General features: G+C 38.5%; 2 protein-coding genes across 3 annotated transcripts; both read left to right on the top strand.

Moving 5' to 3' along the window:
- The first annotated feature begins 1,418 nt into the window (after positions 1 to 1,418).
- LOC149379306 (3-ketoacyl-CoA synthase 19-like) lies at positions 1,419 to 3,679 on the top strand. Its single transcript, XM_089602282.1, has 2 exons — positions 1,419 to 2,264; positions 2,818 to 3,679. The coding sequence occupies exons 1-2, from the start codon at positions 1,458 to 1,460 to the stop codon at positions 3,361 to 3,363; spliced, it is 1,353 nt and encodes a 450-aa protein (XP_089458408.1). The 5' UTR covers positions 1,419 to 1,457; the 3' UTR covers positions 3,364 to 3,679.
- Positions 3,680 to 11,764: 8,085 nt separating this feature from the next.
- ITN1 (Ankyrin repeat family protein) lies at positions 11,765 to 14,354 on the top strand. Of its 2 annotated transcripts, XR_016294151.1 has the most exons (5): positions 11,765 to 11,901; positions 12,093 to 12,596; positions 12,699 to 13,108; positions 13,219 to 14,178; positions 14,285 to 14,354. XR_016294151.1 is itself a non-coding variant. In XM_089602845.1 (4 exons), exons 1-4 carry the CDS (start codon positions 11,880 to 11,882, stop codon positions 14,047 to 14,049), a joined length of 1,767 nt encoding a protein of 588 aa, XP_089458971.1. In that variant the 5' UTR covers positions 11,765 to 11,879; the 3' UTR covers positions 14,050 to 14,354. The 2 variants fall into 2 exon arrangements, 1 of the variants encoding a protein (XP_089458971.1); XM_089602845.1 differs by having other exon boundaries at positions 13,219 to 14,354.
- The last annotated feature ends 8,858 nt before the right edge of the window (positions 14,355 to 23,212 follow it).

Genomic DNA, 23,212 nt, shown 5'->3' with positions numbered 1-23,212 from the left:
TCATTGGAAAAAAAAAAGTTTGTTAACAAATAAAAATAGTACAACAATTGTCTGGCGATGAGCACTTGGTTCCGAGTATGCAGTCTCGAGAACTCCAAGTTTTTAGGAAAAAATTATCTCTAAATACAGATGAATCTAATAAAAAGAGATAACGTAAATGAGAGTGTTGAATGATATGTAAGACTTCTGGCGTGTGCTTTTGTGAGTGAAAAAGCGAATGTCCTCGTTTCAGTGGTGTCCTCATGTATTTATAGGACTTGGGGTCGAGTACTTGGGGTGATCAGTCTTACGTCCTTGCAGTTACTGGATGGTTATTCTCTCAGATGCTCGGAATAATCGTCGAGGTGTGCGTTTTACTTAAATTTTAATTTGTTTACACGTGTTTTCTTTGTTCGACTAGTCTTTGACCTATCAGCTTCTCTTCCATTCGAAGTTTTGCTAGGTAGAGTTCGTTCTTATTTTATGAACGGGTCGTTCCTTAAACTTAATGAACCCTTGAGCCTATTTGACTCGGACTCGGTGCTGAAATCCTGACGTTCTCAGAGCGTCCGAGCTCTTGCTCGGAACATGCAAATGATGTGAGTAACATAGTAATCATTGGAAATGCTTTCGCAGCAATCATCACTATACTATTGTTTGTTTTCAACTGTTTTTTTGTCACAATTTCTTTTCCTCTTAGATTATCTCCTATTGGGACCCTGATTTTGAGGGCCTCTTATTCTCAAAATGAGAATTTAAATGGCCATCTACTTCAATGGAGACCCTCAAATTTATCTCTATAAATTTTATATATTGCATATTAATTCTTAATATTTATTAATATTAATATTATTACACTTTCATAAATAATAAAACATACATATTGTACTCTTTAATTTTAGTTTGTGCAAATGTAAATAATAATAGTATGTGTGTTATTTTTTTATTCATCCACTAATAAATATATCAATTTATTATATTAAAAATGATCTAATTAAAATAAATTTATCTTTATGTACAAAAAAAACAAATATTTTACTAAAATTAGGTCAATTTTAACTTATATAAAAAAAATGACTAATAAATAATAACCTAATAATATTTGAGAATCTAAATAGTGCACCCTCATATTAAATATGAGGATCCATTATTCAAATCTCCAAATTAAAGTTTCGAAGGCCTCCATTAAAAAGCAAAACCCTCAAAATGAGGATTTGGGGCATCATGCTCTAACTAAAAACTAACATTCCGGCACAGGAAAAAATAATTTAAATTAGTTTTTGCAAAAATTAAAAAATTGATGTTGATTAATAATTGATTGGATTCGCTAACTTCTTTTCGGCCATGTACAAAGATTACCGAAGTATACACGTCACCACATGACATATAATCTCTATTCTATATATATAACACTTCACTCTCTACTAGCTAGTACTCTCTCTAGTTAAACTCTCTCTCCGTCATCAGAAAAGCTAGCCATGGATCTTCTGATGAAGATCGCGGTGGTGGCGGCGCTCTCGTACGCCGCGTCGCAGCTGATCGCGGCCCTGTGGGCGAGCCGGGGTCGGCGGTGCTACATGCTGGCGTACGAGTGCTACAAGCCGCCGGAGCACACGAAGCTGACCACCGACTCGTGCGCGAAGATCGTCCTCCGAAACGAGAACCTCGGACTCGACGAGTTCCGGTTCCTCCTGAAGACCATGGTGAGCTCCGGCATCGGCGAGGAGACCTACTGCCCGGAGATCGTCCTGGACGGCCGCGAAGAGACTCCGAAGCTGGACGACGCCTTCGAGGAGATGGACAAGGTCATCTTCGCCACGCTCGACGGCCTCTTCGCGAAGACCGGCGTCTCTCCGGCGGAGATCGACGTCCTGGTGGTCAACGTCTCGCTGTTTTCTCCGGCGCCGTCGCTGGCGTCGAGGGTGGTGAACCGATACAAGATGAGGCACGACGTGGCGGCGTACAATCTCTCCGGGATGGGGTGCAGCGCCAGCATCGTCGGGGTGGACCTGATCCACCAAATCTTCCGGACCCGACCCGACAGCCTGGCGATCCTGGTCAGCACCGAGTCGTTCGGCCCAAACTGGTACTGCGGGAAAGAGAAGTCCATGATGCTCTCCAACTGCCTGTTCCGCACCGGCGGCTGCTCCATGCTCTTCACCAACAAGCCGCGCCTCCGCCGGAACGCCATCCTGCGCCTCCGCTGCCTCGTCCGGACCCACCTCGGCGCCGACGACGAGGCCTACCAGTGCTGCATCCAGACCGAAGACGCCGCCGGCCACCAGGCAAGGACACGGACCCTCTCAATATTTTATTTTCTATATTTTTTGTTATTATTGTCAATTTTTTTTTAGACCTTCAAACAACTTTGAATTGCATATTAGCCTCCTCTAAGCCCAATTAATTTTTTTTAAACAGTTTTTACTAGTTTTTAATTTCTTTTTTAAACTTTCAAAATTTATTTAACTATTTTTTTGACATATTAACATCTCTAGGTTACATTTCTGGCTAATTTAGATCGGGTGATTTAGTTAAATAGTCAATTTAAATTATGGATTTGCAAAATAACCAAAGTTTGTCTAAAATTAGTGAAATGATCCAAATGTGCAATAATCTGATTTCAAAAAACGTTTTGACTCAATGATTAATTGTTTTGAAAGTGATAAATTACTTATTATAATCGTCAAAAATTTTAATCTTCGGAGTAAAAAAAATTTGAAAATGCAAATTTGTCTGTTTTGCTGAAAAGTTGAAATTTTGATTATTTTGCTAATCAATAAGTTTCAAATGATTATTTTGTATAATTTTTTCTATCAATTTTTGGCTCCGTGGTACTAGGGCTTCCGGCTGACCAAGAAGCTGACGGGAGCGGCAGGGAGGGCGCTGCAGATGAACCTGCGCGTCCTCCTCCCAAAGATCCTCCCTTTGACGGAGCTCCTTAGCATCGGATTGTCGAGACTGGCGGGGAAAAAGGAGGTGGTGGACTTCAAGACGGCGGCGGAGCACTTCTGCATCCACCCGGGGGGCCGGGCGGTGATCGACGGGGTCGGGATGAGCCTCGGCCTCAGCGACGAGGATCTCGAGCCGTCCCGGATGGCGCTGCACCGCTTCGGGAACACCTCCGCCAGCGGCTTCTGGTACGTGCTCGGCTACATGGAGGCCAAGGGTAGGCTCGCGAGAGGCGACCGGATTCTCATGATGAGCTTCGGGGCCGGGTTCAAGTGCAACAACTGCTTGTGGGAGGTCACCAGGGACTTGAACCACCCCAATGTCTGGGAAGGGATCGTCCAGGACTACCCTCCCTCCTCTCTCCTCAACCCTTTCACCCAGAGGTATAGCTGGATCAACGACGATTATCTCGGCTTCGTTCGCCTCGAACGTTAATCATTCATTAATCAAATTCATTAATTAGTCCACTCTTTTTTTCCCTTTCTATATTTGTCAAACTGTTATTTTCTTTTTCATCGGCGTGACCCGTCTTAGTCTGGTCGTGCCTCATATTTATTTGGATCATGAGTTTGCTTCAACATCAACTATTAAGTAATTTCCTTCCCATTAATCTTTTTTTTTTGTGATTGATTGTGTGACATAAACTGGAGTCGAAATCGGAATGAATACGAATTCATGTTTTGATGATACATTTGGTATAATTCGTCGTTAACGTGTTTACGGTTCAATAAATACAGACCAGGCGCCCACGGGTAGCTGAGTACCACTAAATATTCAAGCGAAAAATTTATTAAATAAATAGGACAAGTGCTTTATGAGGTGTCTCATGTGGGTGGGTGAAAGTTTTTATGACCGACAGTAAGTTGTCAAAATTTCCGTTGTACCGGTTGAAATTTGAACCACTAGGCCTGTTAAATTACGTTAGAGCCATATGTATTTGGTTTGAAGGGTTTTCGCTTTTGCAAAAACTTATACAAAATAGAAACTAATTAGTTAGTAAAATAGTCCATATTTTAAATTTTCAAGAAAATGGTTAAAGTTACCTTGTAAAAAAAATTGACCATGTGACTTTTTGACAATTTATGTAAATTAGTTATAAGTTTAGTTTGAAAATAAATTAATCACATTTTGACTAATAGACTCAGTTTAATCAAATCTTAGTTATTATCTAAATCCACTCATTTCAATTTGACTATATAGCTATAAAATCCTTCGACTTTCTATAGTAAATAGAGACAAAAGCATTATCAATGAGTTGGGTTTAAAAAGTAAGCTTTAAATGTAATTGATCTATATTATGTAAATAAAACTCAAATTATCTTAACTAATTGTTTAACTAGCTGCGGTTACAAATGTTGACATGTCCGTTTACCAACTAATTGTACGAAACTTTAACTTTTACACATAACCTTTGGCTAATACAAAACCAATATATATATATATATATATATATATATATATATATGTATATGTATATATATATATATATATTGGGAAACTTGATAAATCAATCATTTTGTGACATACATTTGAAAATAAAGCCATGTTTTGGTACTCTTAGGAAAACCAAGCATTTTTAATAATGAAAAGTCTGAAATACCCTTACTTCTTCTTCTTCTTTCATGAGTAGAGTTAAATAACTTAATAAAATCAAAATAATACTTTAGGAATTTTAGGTGGAGTGATAAAACATCATCTATGCCATAGTCTTGCAATATATATATATATATATATATATATATATATATATATATATATATAGGGAAACTTGATAAACCAAACATTTTGTGACATCACATTTGAAAATAAAGCCATGTTTTGGTACTCTTAGGAAAACCAAGCATTTTTACTAATGAAAAGTCTGAAATACCCTTACTTCTTCTTCTTCCTTCATGAGTAGAGTTAAATAACTTAATAAAATCAAAATAATACTTTAGGAATTTTAGGTGGAGTGATAAAACATCATCTATGCCATAGTCTTGCAATATATATATATAGGGAAACTTGATAAACCAAACATTTTGTGACATCACATTTGAAAATAAAGCCATGTTTTGGTACTCTTAGGACAACCAAACATTTTTACTAATGAAAAGTCTGAAATACCCTTACTTCTTTTTCTTTCTTCATGAGTAGAGTTAAATGACTTAATGTAATCAAAATAAAAAAGAGGAGCAAAAATCCACAAACCCACGCACGGTGAAGCCCGAACCGGTCCTCATCGTCGCCGCCATTCGCTCCTTCCTCTTCTTGTTCAGCCCTCCTCGTTGCCGCCATTCGCTCCTTCATCTTCTTGTTCATCCCTCGATGCCCACGACCTAATTCCTTTAAACTCAAATTTGTTAGGCGTTCTATGTAGTTAACTACTTGAGAGAAGAAAAATGGGTAAGTTTCGATCCCTAATTCGATAATATTTTGTAAGAGATTTGTTTGATTTTTTGAAAAAAGGAGTTTGGGTTCGTCATTTGGGATCCAGGAAAAAGTTCGAATTTGTTGTCTGTAATTTCGAACTTTTTAGCTGTTATTTCGATTGCATTTTGAACTTTTTAACTTTTATAGATTTGACTTGTGATGTATACTCTTCAAGAATGGTTCTTCAAGCGGAGAGAAAAATCTGGAAACGCGAAGACCAAATTGAGTCCAAAATTTGATGAGGACTTACGACTTCAAGTTATTTATGTGTTGGATTTCAGAGATTTCAGTTATTTTATATAATGAATTTCAGAGGTTTCAGTTATTTTATGTCTTTGATTTAAGACATTTCAGTTATTTTATGTAATGGATTTCATACTTTCCAATTATTTATGTGTTGGATTTCAGAGATTTCAGTTATTTTATGCAATGGATTTCAGAGGTTTTAGTTATTTTATGTCTTTGATTTCAGACATTTCAGTTATTTTATGTAATGGATTTCATACTTTCCAGTTATTTATGTGTTGGATTTCAGAGATTTCAGTTATTTTATGCAATGGATTTCAGAGGTTTCAGTTATTTTATGTCTTTGATTTAAGGTACATTTCAGTTATTTTATGTAATGGATTTCATACTTTCCAGTTATTTATGTGTTGGATTTCAGAGATTTCAGTTATTTTATGTAATGGATTTAAGACATTTCAGTTATTTTATGTAATGGATTTCATACTTTCCAGTTATTTATGTGTTGGATTTCAGAGATTTCAGTTATTTTATGTAATGGATTTCAGAGGTTTCAGTTATTTTATGTCTTTGATTTAAGACATTTCAGTTATTTTATGTAATGGATTTCATACTTTCCAGTTATTTATGTGTTGGATTTCAGAGATTTCAGTTATTTTATGTAATGGATTTCAGACATTTCAGTTATTTTATGTAATGGATTTCATACTTTCCAGTTATTTATGTGTTGGATTTCAGAGATTTCAGTTATTTTATGTAATGGATTTCAGAGGTTTCCGTTATTTTATGTCTTTGATTTAAGACATTTCAGTTATTTTATGTAATGGATTTCATACTTTCCAGTTATTTATGTGTTGGATTTCAGAGATTTCAGTTATTTTATGTAATGGATTTCATCCAAACTACCAAAGTAATTATCAGCAAACATTACAAACCCAATTTTCATCCAAACTTTTTCATTGTTTTCATCCAATTTTCATCACCCCTTTTTCAGGCTTTTCAGTTTGGCTGTGTTCAACGGAGTGTAATCATCATACTTTATGGGCCGCTTGCTCCTTCTCTTCGAAACTACACAATCCAACATAAAATAATTAAAAAGCACAAACAACTTTGAAATTGAAAAAATAAACCATGAAATATAGGCAAAATAGTTTGAAATTAACATGAACTTACCATAGACGCGGACAGATTCTTTCGCCAGAGGTTCTTTTTTCGCTGGAAGGTTGACGAAATCATCGTCGTCGTCATCAGGGGATGCCACGGTGCTTGCCGTCTCGGGGGCTGCCACAGTGCTTTCCGTCTCGGGGGCTGCAAAAAAATGATAAGTTGTCATAAAACACTGGAAAAAGTTCGAAATAAAGAATCAATCAAAGATAAAAACTTCGAATTTTGACACAAATATTGCTAAAAGTAGGTGCAAAATATCCAAACTGCATACATACCCTCACAAATCTTTCCAAAACAAATCAATCATAAATCTTTGAAATCCCTTCAAATAATACCAGAAAGTACCCTAAACGGTATAAACTTCATAGCAAAAAAAAATCCGAAATGCCTAATCAAAACATACCCAAAATTTCAAACCAAAAATACCCAAAATTTCATAATAAAACAATCTTAATTACCGAAAATTCATGGACAACTTCAAACCCTCAGACCCAAAATCAAATTTTGGACTCAATTTGGTCTTCGCGTTTCCAGATTTTTCTCTCCGCTTGAAGAACCATTCTTGAAGAGTATACATTACTAGTCAAATCTATAAAAGTTAAAAAGTTCGAAATGCAATCGAAATAACAACTAAAAATTTTGAAATTACAGACAACAAATTCGAACTTTTTCCTGGATCCCAAATGACGAACCCAAACTCCTTTTTTCAGAAAATCAAACAAATCTCTTACAAAATATCATCGAATTAGTGATCGAAACTTACCCATTTTCTTCTCTCAAGTGGTTAACTACATAGAACGCCTAACAAATTTGAGTTTAAAGGAATTAGGTCGTGGGCATCGAAGGCTGAACAAGAAGATGAAGGAGCGAATGGCGGCGACGAGGATGGCTGAACAAGAAAAGGAAGGAGCAAATGGCAACGACGACGAGGACTGGTTTGCCAAGAGATGTGAGTTTGAGCGGGTGTTATCTTAAGCTTGTCTCTCGTCCGCGTGGAGCTCAAAGTTTCTTTGAGAAACACATCTGCCACATGATCAATTGACAGAACATATTTGATCTTCACCTTTTTCATTTGCATGTTTCCTCTCGCAAAATAATATGCATTTCACTGAGTAGATGTCACCCACGTAATCTCATCCGTGTGAGAATCCAAACTCTGGTACTAGTACTCAGCCTCGATGCAAGACTTGGAGACACTATGTTGTTTCTTCGGCTGATAGGAAATGATATATCTGCAAAGGAATAGGCTATAACAAGAAGTAGAACGACAATCACCAACATTTGAGGCCTAATCTATTTTAAAGAATCCCATAATGTTCAGGTCCAAGTCTAAGTAACTCATGGCATTGAGAAAAGTGTAGATCGTGTTCTTAGGCTTGTGAATGATGGAGGCTCAAAGGAGTTTTATTTACTTCAATGCCCAAGATATAATCAATGGTGCCTGTATCCTTTAAAGAGAACCTAGGATTAAGGTTAGTGATTAGCGATTGAATGGACTTCTGATTGTTGTCAAGTGACAAAAATGTCACCAAGATAGGCTAACACATAGGTAGCTAGTTGAGTCAGCACTAGCTCTTACAAACAAGGATTGATTTTAAAACCAAGGATTGACTTTTCGGGGAAACCGGCCGGAAACTGCCTTACCGGAGAGGACCGGTACCGGTTCGCTAGTTACCGTTTTCGTTCCAATTTACCGGTGCTTTCCGGTGCCTTCTGATGGTTTTCGGTGCTTTCCGAGGGTTTTCGTTCGTCGCAGGTTTTTTTGTCAACTTTCCTTGGTTTTCGATAGGTAAGTTTCTGGGGTTTCTCAAATTTTGGGATTTTTTTTTTTCATTTTTTTGATAATTTTTTTACTTTAATCCATGATTTCAAGTGTTTGAGTAATGAATATGAGTTTATTGGTTGTTTTGTATGATTTTCTATGTATTTTTAGGTTTAATCCGAATTAAAATGTTAATTTTTAATCCGAATCTGAGTTTCTTGATGTTGTAAATGATGATTTGATAATGATTACGATGTTCTTGAGTGGATGTTCTTGAGATGAATATGATGCTTATGATGTTTAATGATGATGAATGATGTTCTTGAGTTGAATATGATAATTTGATGATGAATATGATGATTGTGATGATGAATTGATATCATGTATTCGTTGTATGAACAATGAAGTTTGAACTATGAAAATTATGTTTATTTTTGCAAAATACATGTCTGAATACCCCTCGGTTTTCTACATTTTTTTGTCGGTTTTCTCTACGATAAACGGTTTCCGATCGGTACCGATTTCCTTTTTTTCTGAATACCCCTCAGTTTTCCCTCCGGTAAGCGGTTTACCCCTAAAATTGAAGTCGCTGTACGATAACGGTAACGGCAAGGCGAGCCTTCCTTAAAACTAAACTCAACTAGGGGAAGCTAAGTTTTTCAAACTAAGCCATTTTTTTTCTTTTTTAAGGTCATACAAAGACTTATTAAGTCTGCAAACCAAGGAAGGTCTTAATTAAACTGTCTACAAACCCTTCACGTTGTGTCATGTACACATATTCATCCAGTTCATGCTCATGCCACCGAGAGCGACACTAAGAGATGAACTCGAATAGTATGTGGAGTTACAGGGCTAAAGGTTTATGTGAAATGAAAACTCGAAATTTGTGAGAAACCTTTAGCTACCACGCTTATCTTGTGTTTGTGTTATGAATCATGAGATTTTTTTTTTATCTTGATCACCCACTTACATACTACATGCTTGCCACCATCTGATAGTGAGACCAACCTCCGAGTTAGTTTCCTCACTAGAGCATCTCAATATTCAAAGCATAGATCCATGATTTGTCAGCAAGGGCTTCTAAAATAGAAGTTGAATCAATGGATGCAATGGGCACTTTTGATTTGTAGACACCATTTGTGTTGACGCTAGATCATCGCATCAATTGATAAATTCTATGATAAAAATAATTAATTAGGAGATTATGACACAAATATTACTAAACTCATATCACTTTACAAAAATAAACTAAAACTTAAATTTTGACAGTTCTATGATTGAATGCGTTGTGCAGAGATGAAATATCTTTCATACTTTTGTAACAGATTGGTAACGTACATTATTTCGTACAATTTGATCACGATTTTTAAAATTCGTGACTAATCGCTTACGAAATAAGAAAATGATCACAAAATGCTATTTTGTAAGAAAATAGTTATCTCTCTCTTGATTTTAGTTTTAATTGATGTTGGAATTCTAGGTTTTGCATAATTAAATTGAATTTGGGAGAAACTCTCTATCAAATCAATCGAGAGTAAATCTGAATTTATTTGAATGAATACAACCGCTTGGTGAAGAAGTCTGCTAGCTAGTGATGCGTTCGAATTTGTATTGCCAAGAATGTCCACTCCGACAAAGACCTGTTTCTCTTCTTGAGAAACTAAGGCATACATCTTGTATACCCATCAGCAGAACTGGACCTGCGTATAAGTGATTGACTTGATCGATCCCATGTAGAATCGCATAATAGATTTTGACTGATTGAAAAGACTGAGCCTTTTATGTTTTTTTCTTCGCAAGAACACTCACAGTAGCATTCTGGACTAAAATAGCTCAACTCCTCGTAGAGTGACTCCAATTTGGTGAAGTAGATACCAATCAAACTCTGTTCTAGAGCGAGATTGACAAATTTTCCATCGCTCTGTTGGCGGGCAAAGCTTCCATGACGTGGGGTCAAGATTGTGGCCGGCAAAAGGTTTTTGTCCTTGATGCAGCGTAGTCAATCTTTCTTGATTGTGACCAAGATACGTAATTGTCTCCATTGAGCAGCTGAGAGACCAAGGCTTTCCCTGGAGAATCGGAATTTTTCGAGATAGTAAAGATCCGTCTGAACTTCGAGATTGGATCGTCGTCTCGTGTCTTCAGAGGAACGAGAGAATGGAACGCCGTCTCAAGTCTTCACAGGATCGAGAGAATGAGCTCTCCGTCGATGGATCTCCGGATTCCGCCCTAGAATGATGTGAAAGGAATCGGAAAGTGAAATCAAGAAAAGAGAGAAATACAAACCTAGAATCATATTGAGAATTAGCGAAGTCGCCGATCCAATTTTCGCAGAGGTTTCTTGATTCTTCATTGAAGAGATGATGAAGAAGAAGCAAAACTCAGAATTGGGGATGAAACGAAGACCTAATCTCAGAGAATCTTGTTGAAAATCGCTCTGAATCATAGAACACGTCTCCTTTGATGAAGCATATTCCGTCATTGAAGCGATGGGGATAAGAACTTGAAATCGAGAAGAAGAGACACTGAATAATCTGAATTCTCATATGGTATGAAAAATCTGCTCTGATACCATGTTGGAATTCTAGATTTTGCAGAATTTAATCGAATTTGAGAGAAACTCTCTATCAAATCAATCAAGAGTAAAACTGAAATTATTCGAATGAATCAACTAGTACATGATATCAGTTATATATAGCTGAGTAGTTTGACAACAAAGAATAAAACTAACAATCATATCTTTGTGTACAAACTAACAAACATAAAAATAACAAACGACACTGTCATTTAACATAACAGAAAAGAAAAGAAACAGATACAAAAAGAAATAAGATAGACTGCTAATGCTCCCATAATTGATTATAATAAAGTGATATAAATATAATATTATTTGTGTTAAAATCCTATTAATTAGCCTACATACACAAGAAGGGATATTATAACATATTGTTTCGTGTCAAATATATTCTTTAGCCTTTAGAAAAAGAAAAAAAATATATATATATATATATATAATTCAGTCCACGCACTGCGATGGCTCCCACTTGCTGACGTGGAAAGTCAAAGCAAAGTGAATTTCCAAAAGCCAATTTCTTCGGACACCGAAAATAGTAAACCTCCCCACCAATCAACGGCCTAAATAATCTCTGATCCTACAAGAGTGTCCAAAATCAACAATCGACGATGTCCCCGCGCGACACGTGTCATCCTCGCGACTTTTGGGAAATTCTTGGACCTCTCTTTTTGCGCCAGCCATTTCCAAGAACTTTCCCAATTCTCTTTCGTATCCTTTTTCTCCTCCTTCCTCTGGTAAGACCTCAACTTTGAATGCAAAAGTCTCGTTGCTCCAATTCTCTAAATATCGCTCATGGCAGCTCTAATGGAATACGGTACTTTCTCACTCTTATTCTCCTGTTTTACCAGTCTTAATGCTTCTTCTTGTCAATTATTGAAAGAACTCAATACATCAGCTCGTTATTTCGTTCTAATATCTGCGAACTTGAATTCGTCTTTTCTTTTCTTTTCCCGTGAACCAAACGGATCGGCTCTGTAATTGCTTGTGAATTGAAATTTTTCATAGGAGGGGGTGAGAGAGACTTGGAAACGGGATTGGTTACGCCGACGAAAGCGAGCCAGGCGGATCCTTCGCCGTCGCCGTCTCCATCGCCGTCGTCTACGGCGTCGGCACCGGCGCTGGTTCTGTCGAATTCCGGGAAGCGGATCGACCAGGCTGGGCGGAAGAAGTACGTGAAGCAGGTGACCGGGCGGCACAACGACACCGAGCTCCACCTGGCGGCGCAGCGCGGCGATTTGGCGGCCGTGAAGCAGATTCTGGCTGATATTGACTCGCAGATGGTCGGAACTCTCAGCGGAGCCGAGTTCGATGCTGAGGTGGCAGAGATTAGGGTGGCCGTGGTCAACGAGGTCAACGAACTTGGGGAGACCCCCTTGTTTACCGCCGCTGATAAAGGATTTCTCGAGATTGTCAAAGAGTTGCTCAAGTACTCCAACAGAGAGACTGTTACGAGGAAGAATCGCTCGGGATACGATCCGCTCCATACTGCTGCGAACCAAGGCCATCATGGTGAGACTAAATTTGTATGCCTTTTGAAGCGATTATATCAACCAATCGAACGGTATATGCACGGCCAGTGAACTTATATGTCTGTGGTTACATTAATTGCAGCCATTGTCCAAGTTCTACTGGATCACGACCCAACACTTAGCAGAACGATCGGCCCGTCAAATTCAACTCCGCTCATATCAGCCGCTACGAGAGGGCACATCGCAGTTGTGAATGAACTTCTGTCGAAAGACGGGAGCTTGCTGGAGATATCGAGATCGAACGGGAAAAACCCGTTGCATTTGGCAGCGAGACAAGGGCATGTAGAGATCGTAAGAGCGTTGCTGAACAAGGATCCGCAATTGGCGCGGAGGACCGACAAGAAAGGCCAAACCGCGTTGCATATGGCGGTCAAAGGACAGAGCACCGAGGTTGTCACGCTGCTTCTACAGGCTGACGCTGCCATTGTCATGCTTCCGGACAAATTCGGAAACACGGCGTTGCACGTCGCTACAAGGAAAAAGCGCGCAGAGGTAGCTTTTGAATACTTTATACCTTCGCTGTTTTCAATTTTTATGTGATATTTATGATGATCATACTGATGTGTAACTCTGCATTGAATCCTTTTAATTGTCCCTCGCAGATAGTAAACGAGTTGCTACTGCTTCCAGACTCGAATGTTAACGCGCTGAGCAGAGAACACAAAACGGCTCTCGACATCGCTGAAGAGCTTCCTCCTTCTGAAGAAGCCACGGACTTGAAGGAGATTCTCTCTCGCTACGGCGCCGTCAGAGCCAACGAGCTAAACCAGCCGAGGGACGAGCTGAGGAAGACCGTGACGCAGATCAAGAACGACGTCCACACCCAGCTCGAGCAGACGAGGAAGACGAACAAGAACGTGCACAACATCTCGAAGGAGCTCCGGAAGCTCCACAGGGAAGGGATCAACAACGCGACGAACTCGGTGACGGTCGTGGCGGTGCTCTTCGCGACGGTGGCGTTCGCGGCGATCTTCACGGTGCCAGGTGGCGACAAGGACGACGGGACGGCGGTGGTGGTGCGGAGCCCGCCGTTCAAGATCTTCTTCATATTCAACGCCATCGCGCTCTTCACGTCCTTGGCCGTGGTGGTCGTGCAAATCACGCTCGTCCGAGGCGAGACAAAGGCGGAGAAGAAGGTCGTGGAAGTGATCAACAAGCTGATGTGGCTCGCCTCGGTGTGCACTTCCGTGGCGTTCATGGCCTCTTCCTACATCGTGGTGGGTCGTAAGCACCAGTGGGCTGCGATTCTGGTCACTTGCGTCGGGGGTTTCATAATGGCAGCGGTGCTCGGAACCATGACTTACTACGTTGTCAAGTCCAAGAGGAGTCGCTCCATACGCAAGAGGGAAAAATCCGCCAGGAGAAGCGGATCCAATTCTTGGCACCACTCTGATTACTCGAACTCGGAGATCGATAGAATTTACGCTCTTTGATCCATGTGTGTAGGACTCTGCTACCTAGAGAAAGAGAGAGAGAGAGAGAGAGAGAGAGAGAGAGAGAGAGAGAGAGAGATCTTGCAGAATTTCGTCACACGGTCCTAGTTGTTAATTTACACTGATACGGTACGACTCGGAGTTCAAATGTCGTTTACCCAAGTTGTATCTGCTGTTTATATGTTGTATTTCAAAGCTCGATTTGTGACTTTTGTTTTTTTCCTTTGACTGCCAGAAAGGATGAAAATGGTGGTCTTACAAGTGGAAACCTTTAGAATGAGAGAATGATTTTAAACTTGTCTCGATTTGTCACTTTTTCCCCTTGACTGCCAAAAATGATGAAAATGGCTGTAGCCCGCGAGCTTGAAAGACATAATTTTAAACATATAATGACCATATTTTTGAGCTTTGCGCTCGGCGGCTTGTAAGACTTCAACTTCTTAAGAAGTTGGTATATTCCTCGATTTGTCAATAATTTAATGTTTCGTTCGATAACTTTACAGTCCAAGACAAAGTTAGTGATTAGTTAAATTTTTCCGTTTGATTAGTGCTTCAATGTCCAATGTATTTAATTATATATAATTATATATATATATATATATATATATATATATATATATATATTACATGCCTCGTATTTAATTGTATATATATGCTACATGATCTACAAAAAATTGACAGCAATAATATCAATTGTTCGTCACTTATTAAAAATCAATCAAAACCCAAATATTGATATTTCGAATACCAAATATGTCATGGAATCAACCAGTTCGTGATCGATTTGATACTAAATGTTTCAATATTTGATTTTTGGTAATTATCAAGCAAATTATATTATTGCTGTCAATTTTCTCATGATCTAAGGTGAATTAGCCTACTAGCCCAATCAACCCATTTTTGTTAAAGGAATAGCCCAAGTTTGAATTTATTAAAAGAATAGCCCAAGTGATATTTCAGTTCCAAAATCACCCTCACCCAAAACTCAGTCTCATTTCCACAACCTCAGGCCTCGATTCCCTCTCCCACCGAAAACCTCTTTGATCTCTGTCGCCGACTTCATCTTCTCCAGGCCGCCGCCAATCCTCCGTTGCCCTTGGCCGCCGCGCTCGTCGACGCCCAAACCGGTCGCCGAGTCCCCTTCCCGGAGCGTCTTCTTCTTCCTCACCTCAACAATGGCGGTCGAACAAGAAGACGATCCTTTTCTGAGATTCGTCGACCATGCGAGGTCTACGATATCTCCGGTATTCGAAGACGGAGATTTTGATCCAAGATCTCTGAGCTGGAACTGGATCGCCTCTCGTGTCCTCAAAACTTGCGCCACCTATTCCAGTGGCGTCACCGTCGCGATTCTTCACTCTGAACTCTCTCTGGTTCGCTCTCTCTCCCTCTCTCTAGTTTGCTCTCTAATTCGCGAATCAGTTAATAAATTAACTTATTAAATTCTGTTAGGTTAATTAATTGACTGACTGGTTGAATTAAGAATTAGCTTAGGTTCTGATTATTAATTGACTGACTGGTTGAATTAAGAATTAGCTTAGGTTCTGATTATTTTTTTTAGTAAAGTTAATTTACTAACTGATTGAATTAGGAATTAGGTTAATTAATTGAATGCTTTGAATATGAATTGACTTAAGTTCTTATTTTTGTGAATTTCGAATCCAAACATTCAGTTAATTAATTAACCTAACTTAATTCAGTCTGTTAATTAATTAACTGATTCGCGAAGGGTATAATTGTCTGCTAAGAAAAAAATATGCTATTTCCTTAATTAAATGAAACTTTGGATATTTCCCTAATAAGAAATGTAAGATGGGCTAGTTACAACAAATCAGAGTGAAATATTCAACATGAATGAAAACAACATAAGGTTTATATAACCAAGTGAAAAAAATATTAAAACCAAAGAAAATACTAGTCTACCCATATTTGCAAGCAACATAACCAAACAGTCTCACAAGTAGTGGAAGAGTATGAGATGTGGAAGAGTAAGAGATGAAATCTTGTTTATTACTCTTTTGAGAGCATTTTTTGGGAGAATGGTGAATCAATTGGTCGATTCGAGATCTATAGGATCACTAGCTCAAAGAACACGAGTCTAAAGACGATATAGAGGGAAATAAGAGACTTTGAAACTGAGTGCCTCGAACACCTAAGAAAACAAAGAGCATCAAGTGAAATGAATTTTAATAGGAGCAACGAAAAACTAGCTAAGTATATAAATAACATGTGTGATACCCTTGTGGCTCACATGAGATAAACAAGGCTACCTACTAATATACGATATAGCCTAGGATCCAAGGAACGAAGAGCATAAGAGAATTGATGGTTGGTCTCAAATGGGTGTATCAAAGTGCGATCTAGTTAGTGAGTTGTGCATACTCAAATAAATTAGCTCTTTAGGTAATATATCACACTTTTGGGTCGTAGGAAACCTTAATATCCGAAAAGGAATCATTTCCATCATAATTAGCAATAGTTTTGATAATGTCATCAACCATAAGATAAGAGGTTATGATATGCAATCGTACACTTGACAAAAGAATGTAGAATCTTGATGCTTAGGAAGTCAAGGGGAGGCTATCACACTTAATAACGTCTCAAACAAGGCACGAAGTGTTCTTCACAGTGAACATCATCACGCTTGCATTCCTTACAAATCATCATGATTCGACATTATTTGCAATGTACGAGTACAAGACATACATCTAATCCATATCTTTGTGTGTTAATGACATGATTATTATCTGCGATGAATTTATAAAGTGTAGTTTGATCCATGAAAACGCATTTAAATTTCTTCAATCTCCATGATGAAAAATGGGCTATAATGCCATAACGATTTAAAGACCAAGCTAGGATTTACTTGATAATGAAATAATAAATATGGACCGAATCTCACCGTATCTATAAGAAATTCGTATTATAATGACTACGAAACTAAATCATATGGTATGTGTTAAGTTGTGCACTCGGAAAAACACAAAACAATGCAGAAAGATCAAATTGGATCTTCAGGAAAAACGTGCGCATGAAGTAAACTTCCAGATATGCGCGCCAAGAACAGGAAATAGGGAGAAGTAAGAAAAAGACACGCAATTTAACCTGGTTCGGATTCAACTTAAATCCTAATCCAGTCGGAGCTCGACAGAGTCCTTTTTGTCGATCCCCTATCTTCAAACAATGTACAAGACCTTCCCGATCTCTTATGCTCTCTAGATCACTCTATCTCTCTCTAGGTTTCTCTCAGTACAAATACAGTTTGTTATACACAAGAATAGAATAACTAACCTAATACCAAATCCGGGTTTATATAACCACCCAAGGATTGGCTTACAACCGTCTACAAAACGGCCATGCCACGTGGAAGATGACGAGCATCTAGAAACCACAAATCTCTACCTTGCTGAGAAATCTTCATGTAGCTGCTTCTTCTCAGTCTGAAACTTCATGCTTTAGTGAATCAACATTCTCTTTTACTCTCGAGCTCCATTTGCTGAACTTCATTCCTTGATCAACCTCAGCAAGTTTAAGGCTTCCTAAAACTTGCTTGCTAGTACTACCTTGGTGAGCACGTCTGTTGGGTTTACATCTGTAGCTTTCTTCTTCACTTCAACTAGCTTGTCATTAGTGACATCTTTTATGAAATGAAGCCTCACATCAATGTGTTTTGTCCTTTCATGAAAGACACTGTTCTTCGACAGATGTATTGCAGTTTGAGAGTCACAGTACACTGCCACATCATATTCTGATAAGCATAGTTCCCTGGTGAAACCCTTTAGCCATAGTGCCTCTTTTATAGCTTTAGTAAGACCTATATACTCTGCTTCAGTGGTGGGTAAGGCTACCACATGTTGTAGATTTGTCTTCCAGCTGATTGTGTTTCCTCTAATAGTGAACACATAGCCTGTGAGTGATCTCATTTTATCCAGGTCACCTGCATAATCAGAATCACAAAATCTCATCACATAGTATTTTTTCTCTTTATTAGATTTATAGACAAGTTTAAGTTTCAGACTTCCCTTTAGATACTTGATCAAGCACTTTGCAGCTTGCCAATGAGTTCTTGAGGGCTTGCTCATAAATGTGCTAATGAGACTCATTCCATATGCTATATCTGGTCTGGTATAGATCATAGCATACGTACAACTGCCCACACAGCTTGAGTACGGCACATTCTTCATGAACTTCATCTTAGAGACTTCTTCATGCTCTTGAACCGACCTGATCTTGAAATGAGCTCCAATAGGAACTCTAGAGGTTTTGAACTCTTGTTGACCAAAAAGTTCCACAACCTTCCTGAGATAATCTTCTTGAGATAGAGTTAAGGTCATGTTCAATCTATCTCTTGATATGTCCATTCCAAGAATCCTTGATGCAGGGCCTAAGTCATTCATTTCAAATTCTCTCTTTAGCTGAGTCTTCATCTTCTGAACCTCTATCTTGTCTTTACAAGCCACTAACATGTCCTCCATATATATCAGGAGATACATGAATGAACCACTCTTCAGTCTAGTCAGATAGGCACAACTATCATAACTAATTCTTTTAAATCCTTGTTTGATCATAAACTCATCAAACCTTAGATACCACTGTCTAGATGATTTTTTAAGACCATACAAAGATTTTTTGAGGAGACACACTTTCCCTGTTCCATCCTCTTCAAAACCTTTTGGCTGCTGCATATAGACCTCATCTTCAAGATTCCCATGCAAGAAAGTTGTTTTGACATCAAGATGCTCAAGCTCAAGGTCAAACATAGCTACAACACTTAGGATTACTCTTATAGAAGTGTGTTTGACTACAGGAGAGAACACTTCATGATAGTCTATCCCTTCTATCTAAGAATAACCCTTGGCCACCAATCTGGCTTTGAATCTTGGTTTCTCAATACCAGGAATGCCTTGCTTGTGTTTGAACACCCATTTGTAACCTACTACACGCTTACTTGCAGGACACTCCACCAGAATCCAGGTGTTGTTCTTCTTGAGGGATTCCATCTCTTCACACATGGCTTGATGCCATAACTTCCAATGTTCACTCTTCTGAGCCTCCTTGTAGTGCTTTGGCTCATCTTCTACCAGCTCTGAGGCATTCAATGCAAAAGCTATGAAATCAGCTTGTGCATATCTTGCTGGTTGAGTGGTCACTCTCCTGGTTCTGTCCCTTGCAAGTAAGTAGTCTCTTAGATGTTCATCGGCATTGTCTTCAAAATCTTCATGTTGTTCATGACTTCTTTGCTCATTTGAATCACATGTCTCTCCAGCTCCACCTTGATTTTGATCTGGTGCTCCACCTTGATCTGGGTCTGGTGCTCCACCTTGACCTGAATCACTTGGGATATTCTGTAGCTAAACCTGTTGGTTATCTGCATTTCTACATGTCTGATCAAGTCCTTGACTTCTCTGATTCAAATAGTCATTTTTGTAAAACATATGCTCATTCAAAACAATGTCCCTTCTTATCACAACATGCTTATCTTCTATCAACCAAATCCTATACCCTTTAACATCTTCAGGATATTCCTAAGAAAATACCTTTCTTTGCCTTAGGGTTCAACTTTCCCTGACTAGCATGTACATAAGCAATACAACCAAAGGGTTTCAAATGACTATAAAGAGGCTTATGATTAGACCATACCTGCTCAGGGACTTTGAACTCTAGGCTTGAGTTTGGTGATCTGTTGATCGGATAGCAAGTTATTGATGCAGCTTTAGCCCAAAACTTTTGGCTTAATCCAGAGTCAGCTAGCATACACCTTACTTTCTCCACGATAGTTCTGTTGAACCTCTCTGCCACTCCATTCTGCTGTGGGGTGTAAGCACATGTGTGCTTTCTTGAGATGCCATGTTCTTCACATAATTTATCAAATTCAGTGTTGCAGAACTCTAAGCCATTGTCAATTCTGAGTTTCTTCACCTTTCTATCTGTCTGATTTTCAACCAAAGTTGTCCAAGCCACAAACTTGCCAAACGACTCATCTATTGTTTTCAGAAAATAAATCCATGTTTTTCTAGAGTAATCATCAAGAAAGGATATAAAATATTGGCACTTTGATAAGGATACAACTACCTGAGGAGATCCCCATAGATCTGAGTGAAAATAGTCCAAGATTGCCTTGGTTTTGTGTATGGCTTTTGGAAACTTCAGTCTGTGTGCTTTGCCAGGAACACAGTTCTCACAGAAGTCAAGATTTTGTAAATCCTTGATCATGATCAACTCTTGCTTACAGAGTTCTTGGAGTCCTCTTTGACTCATGTGACCTAGTCTTCTATGCCACATGATAGCTTCACTTGTCTCAGCCTGGACTGTGCTTGCTTCTCCTACAACAGTCTCACCTTCTAGGACATAGAGTCAATTTTCAAGGACTCCTCTGAGGATTACTAGGATTCCTTTGGATATCTTTATGATACCATCTTGAGCTTTGTAGGAATAACCTAGAGCATCAGAAACACCAAGTGGGAGTAAATTTCTTTTGAGGACAAGAATATACCTCACTTTTGTTATGATTTTGTGTGATCCATCTTTGAGTCTGATCTTGATTGATCCTGATCCAAGGACATCACAAGCTTGGTTGTTTCCCATCAGGACTTTTCCATGTTCTCGAGGCTTGTATTTGTATAACCAATCTAGTCTTGGAGTCATGTGAAAAGTACACCTTGTATCCAAGATCCACTGATCTTTTGGGTCTTCACTTGACACAGTTAGCACCTCAGCTTCATTGAGACCACTAAAAAAATTAGCCGAGTCACTTGATTTTTGGTCTTGACCCTTTCTCTCTAGACAATTCCTTCTCCAATGTCCTTCCTTGTTGCAATGCCAACATGTGTCTGCCTCCTTTGAATCTTTAGTCCTTGACTTTGATATTGCCTTGTTCTTCTTCCCCTTTTCTTTCTTTTCTGGTCTTCCTCTTACATTAAGGCCTTCAAATCTTGTTCCCTTTGATTGTGCCTTCAGATCCTGTTCTTTAGAATAGGCTGCAGAAATCACTTCATGAAGAGTTAGAGATTCTCTGCCATATTTTAAAGTATCACACAATTGTTCATAGGGTTTTGGAAGAGAGTTGAGAAGAAATATAGCTTGGTCTTCATCATCAATTTCTACATCAAGACTCTCCAGGTCAGAGATGAGCTTTGTGAATTCGTCGATGTTTTCATCGATCCTCTTCTGATCATTCATCTTGAAACTGTAGAGCTTTTGCTTCAAGTAGACTCGCGTAGACAATGACTTCGTCATATACAATGACTCGAGCTTGAGCCACATTCCAGATGATGAGTCTTCTTTCACCACTTTCCTCAGGATTTGATCACTAAGGCTAAGGATGATCGCGTTCTTTCTTTTCTTCAGGATTTCTTGTTTCTTTTCTATCGATAAAGTCGCTGCCATCTTGGACTCGCCCTTGAGAGCTTCGTCAAGCCCTAGGTTTTCGAGATGCGCTTCCATCTTGATTCGCCATAGACCGAAGTCGTTTTTGCCATCGAACTTCTCTACATCAGATTTGAAATTTGCCATCGTGGATTCTTGATCAAGGAATCGTAGATCTGGAAACTTCAAAACGATGTTGCTGAGGCTGTTTATCTACTTCAGTCCTACTTGTTGGCTGGAAGAAAAGAGGGCTCTGATACCAATTTGTTAAGTTGTGCACGCGGGAAAACACAAAACAATGCAGAAAAGAACAAACAGAAAGATCAAACTGGATCTTCAGGAAAAACTTGCGCAGCAAGTAAACTTCCAGATACGCACGCCAAGAACAGGAAAATGGGAGAATAAAGAAAAAGACAAGCAATTTATCCTGGTTCAGATTCAACTTGAATCCTAATCCAGTCGGAGCTCGAGAGAGTCCCCTTTGTCGATCCACTATCTTCAAACAATGTACAAGAATCCGATTACAAACGATCACACTCAAACTTGCAGACGTAGCTTCGTCTTCACGCTAGCTTGATTCTCCCGATCTCGTTGAGCTTTCTCGAAATCTTCCTCGATCTCTCACACTCTCTAGATCACTCAATCTCTCTCTAGGTTTCTCTCAGTACAAATACAGTTTGATATACACAAGAACAGAATAACTAACCTAATACAAAATCCGGGTTTATATAACCACCCAAGGATTGGCTTACATAAGGAAAGCTATAACTGTCTACAAAACGTCCATGCCACGTGGAAGATGACGAGGCATCTAGAAACCACAGTATGGATCATAACATGGAATAAATTTCCTCAAAGTAAGGAACGGCACTGAAGAATAAGTGATGATCAACAGTTCCCCTGCTCAATATATCTCTAAGAACGAGCAAGGATCTGAAAGTAACTTTGCCAAAGCTACAATCAGATCCAATGGCCTCTTTGGTCGACTCAACTGATTCTAATATATTCCAGTATATATGTGACTTGGAGTCGTTTTTCAAATCCCAAGCGACGTGAAAAATGAGAATAGCAAAATAACCGGTATACATGCTTAGATGGAGCTGTTTTTTACATCGCTTATGCCTTATGCATAAAGCGATATGAAAATGTTTTGGTGTCACAACATAAGATGTTTGTCAAGCGGCTCAAGCCATATGAAAAACCTCCGACATCAATTGTTTGTGATTTTTAATTTAATTTTATACACAATGACTTAGATGTGGAAGATTTTTTGACAAGATGTTGTATATTTTGTTTATTTTGATTGAATAATAAGAATCATATTTCTAAAATATCTTATATTATCAGTACTTTTTGGTCGAATTGTATTTTATGTGTAAGATTTGATGCTTGTTTAGATTTTTAATTTGAATAACCACATTCAATGCCAAATTTAAAATATATATATATATATATATATATATATATATATATATAAAATATAATCGAGCTTTCCTATTTACCAGCAAAAGAAGTTTTTTGCTTACGCCTAGAAAGCTTTAGTGTGTGTCAGTTGAAGCTCTTTATATCTGCAAGGATCAAATAACTGGAAATACTAATCTCTACCAACGGACGCCAAAGAAGATTCTAGTTATACTTATATACATATAAGAGCAATTTTGTACTGATATTTTCTGGAAGCTGACAAAATTCACCTGACAAGCTTTATAATTTAAAGTTGTATTATGCTTAGTAATGATCAAAGAGACACCATAATAAGTGAATTGACACTTTGTCATCGTGTTTTTTATTTTTTCTG

The sequence above is a fragment of the Urtica dioica genome, chromosome 12 (assembly GCF_054948205.1).
Source record: "Urtica dioica subsp. dioica isolate 48M chromosome 12, U.dioica_male_clone48M_v1_H2, whole genome shotgun sequence".
NCBI classification, from domain to species: Eukaryota; Viridiplantae; Streptophyta; class Magnoliopsida; order Rosales; family Urticaceae; genus Urtica; species Urtica dioica.
The sequence above is the reverse complement of the archived record's forward strand: the minus strand, read 5'-3'. Positions and strand labels throughout refer to the sequence as shown.

Bases quoted from the DNA above. Each gene is read 5' to 3' on its own strand.
- LOC149379306 (XM_089602282.1), top strand. From the start codon at position 1,458: ATGGATCTTCTGATGAAGATCGCGGTGGTGGCGGCGCTCTCGTACGCC. The intron at 2,265-2,817 runs GCAAGGACACGG...CCGTGGTACTAG, and splicing joins AAGACGCCGCCGGCCACCAG to GGCTTCCGGCTGACCAAGAA.
- ITN1 (XM_089602845.1), top strand. From the start codon at position 11,880: ATGGCAGCTCTAATGGAATACG. The intron at 11,902-12,092 runs GTACTTTCTCAC...AATTTTTCATAG, and splicing joins GGCAGCTCTAATGGAATACG to GAGGGGGTGAGAGAGACTTG. The intron at 12,597-12,698 runs GTGAGACTAAAT...CATTAATTGCAG, and splicing joins TGCGAACCAAGGCCATCATG to CCATTGTCCAAGTTCTACTG.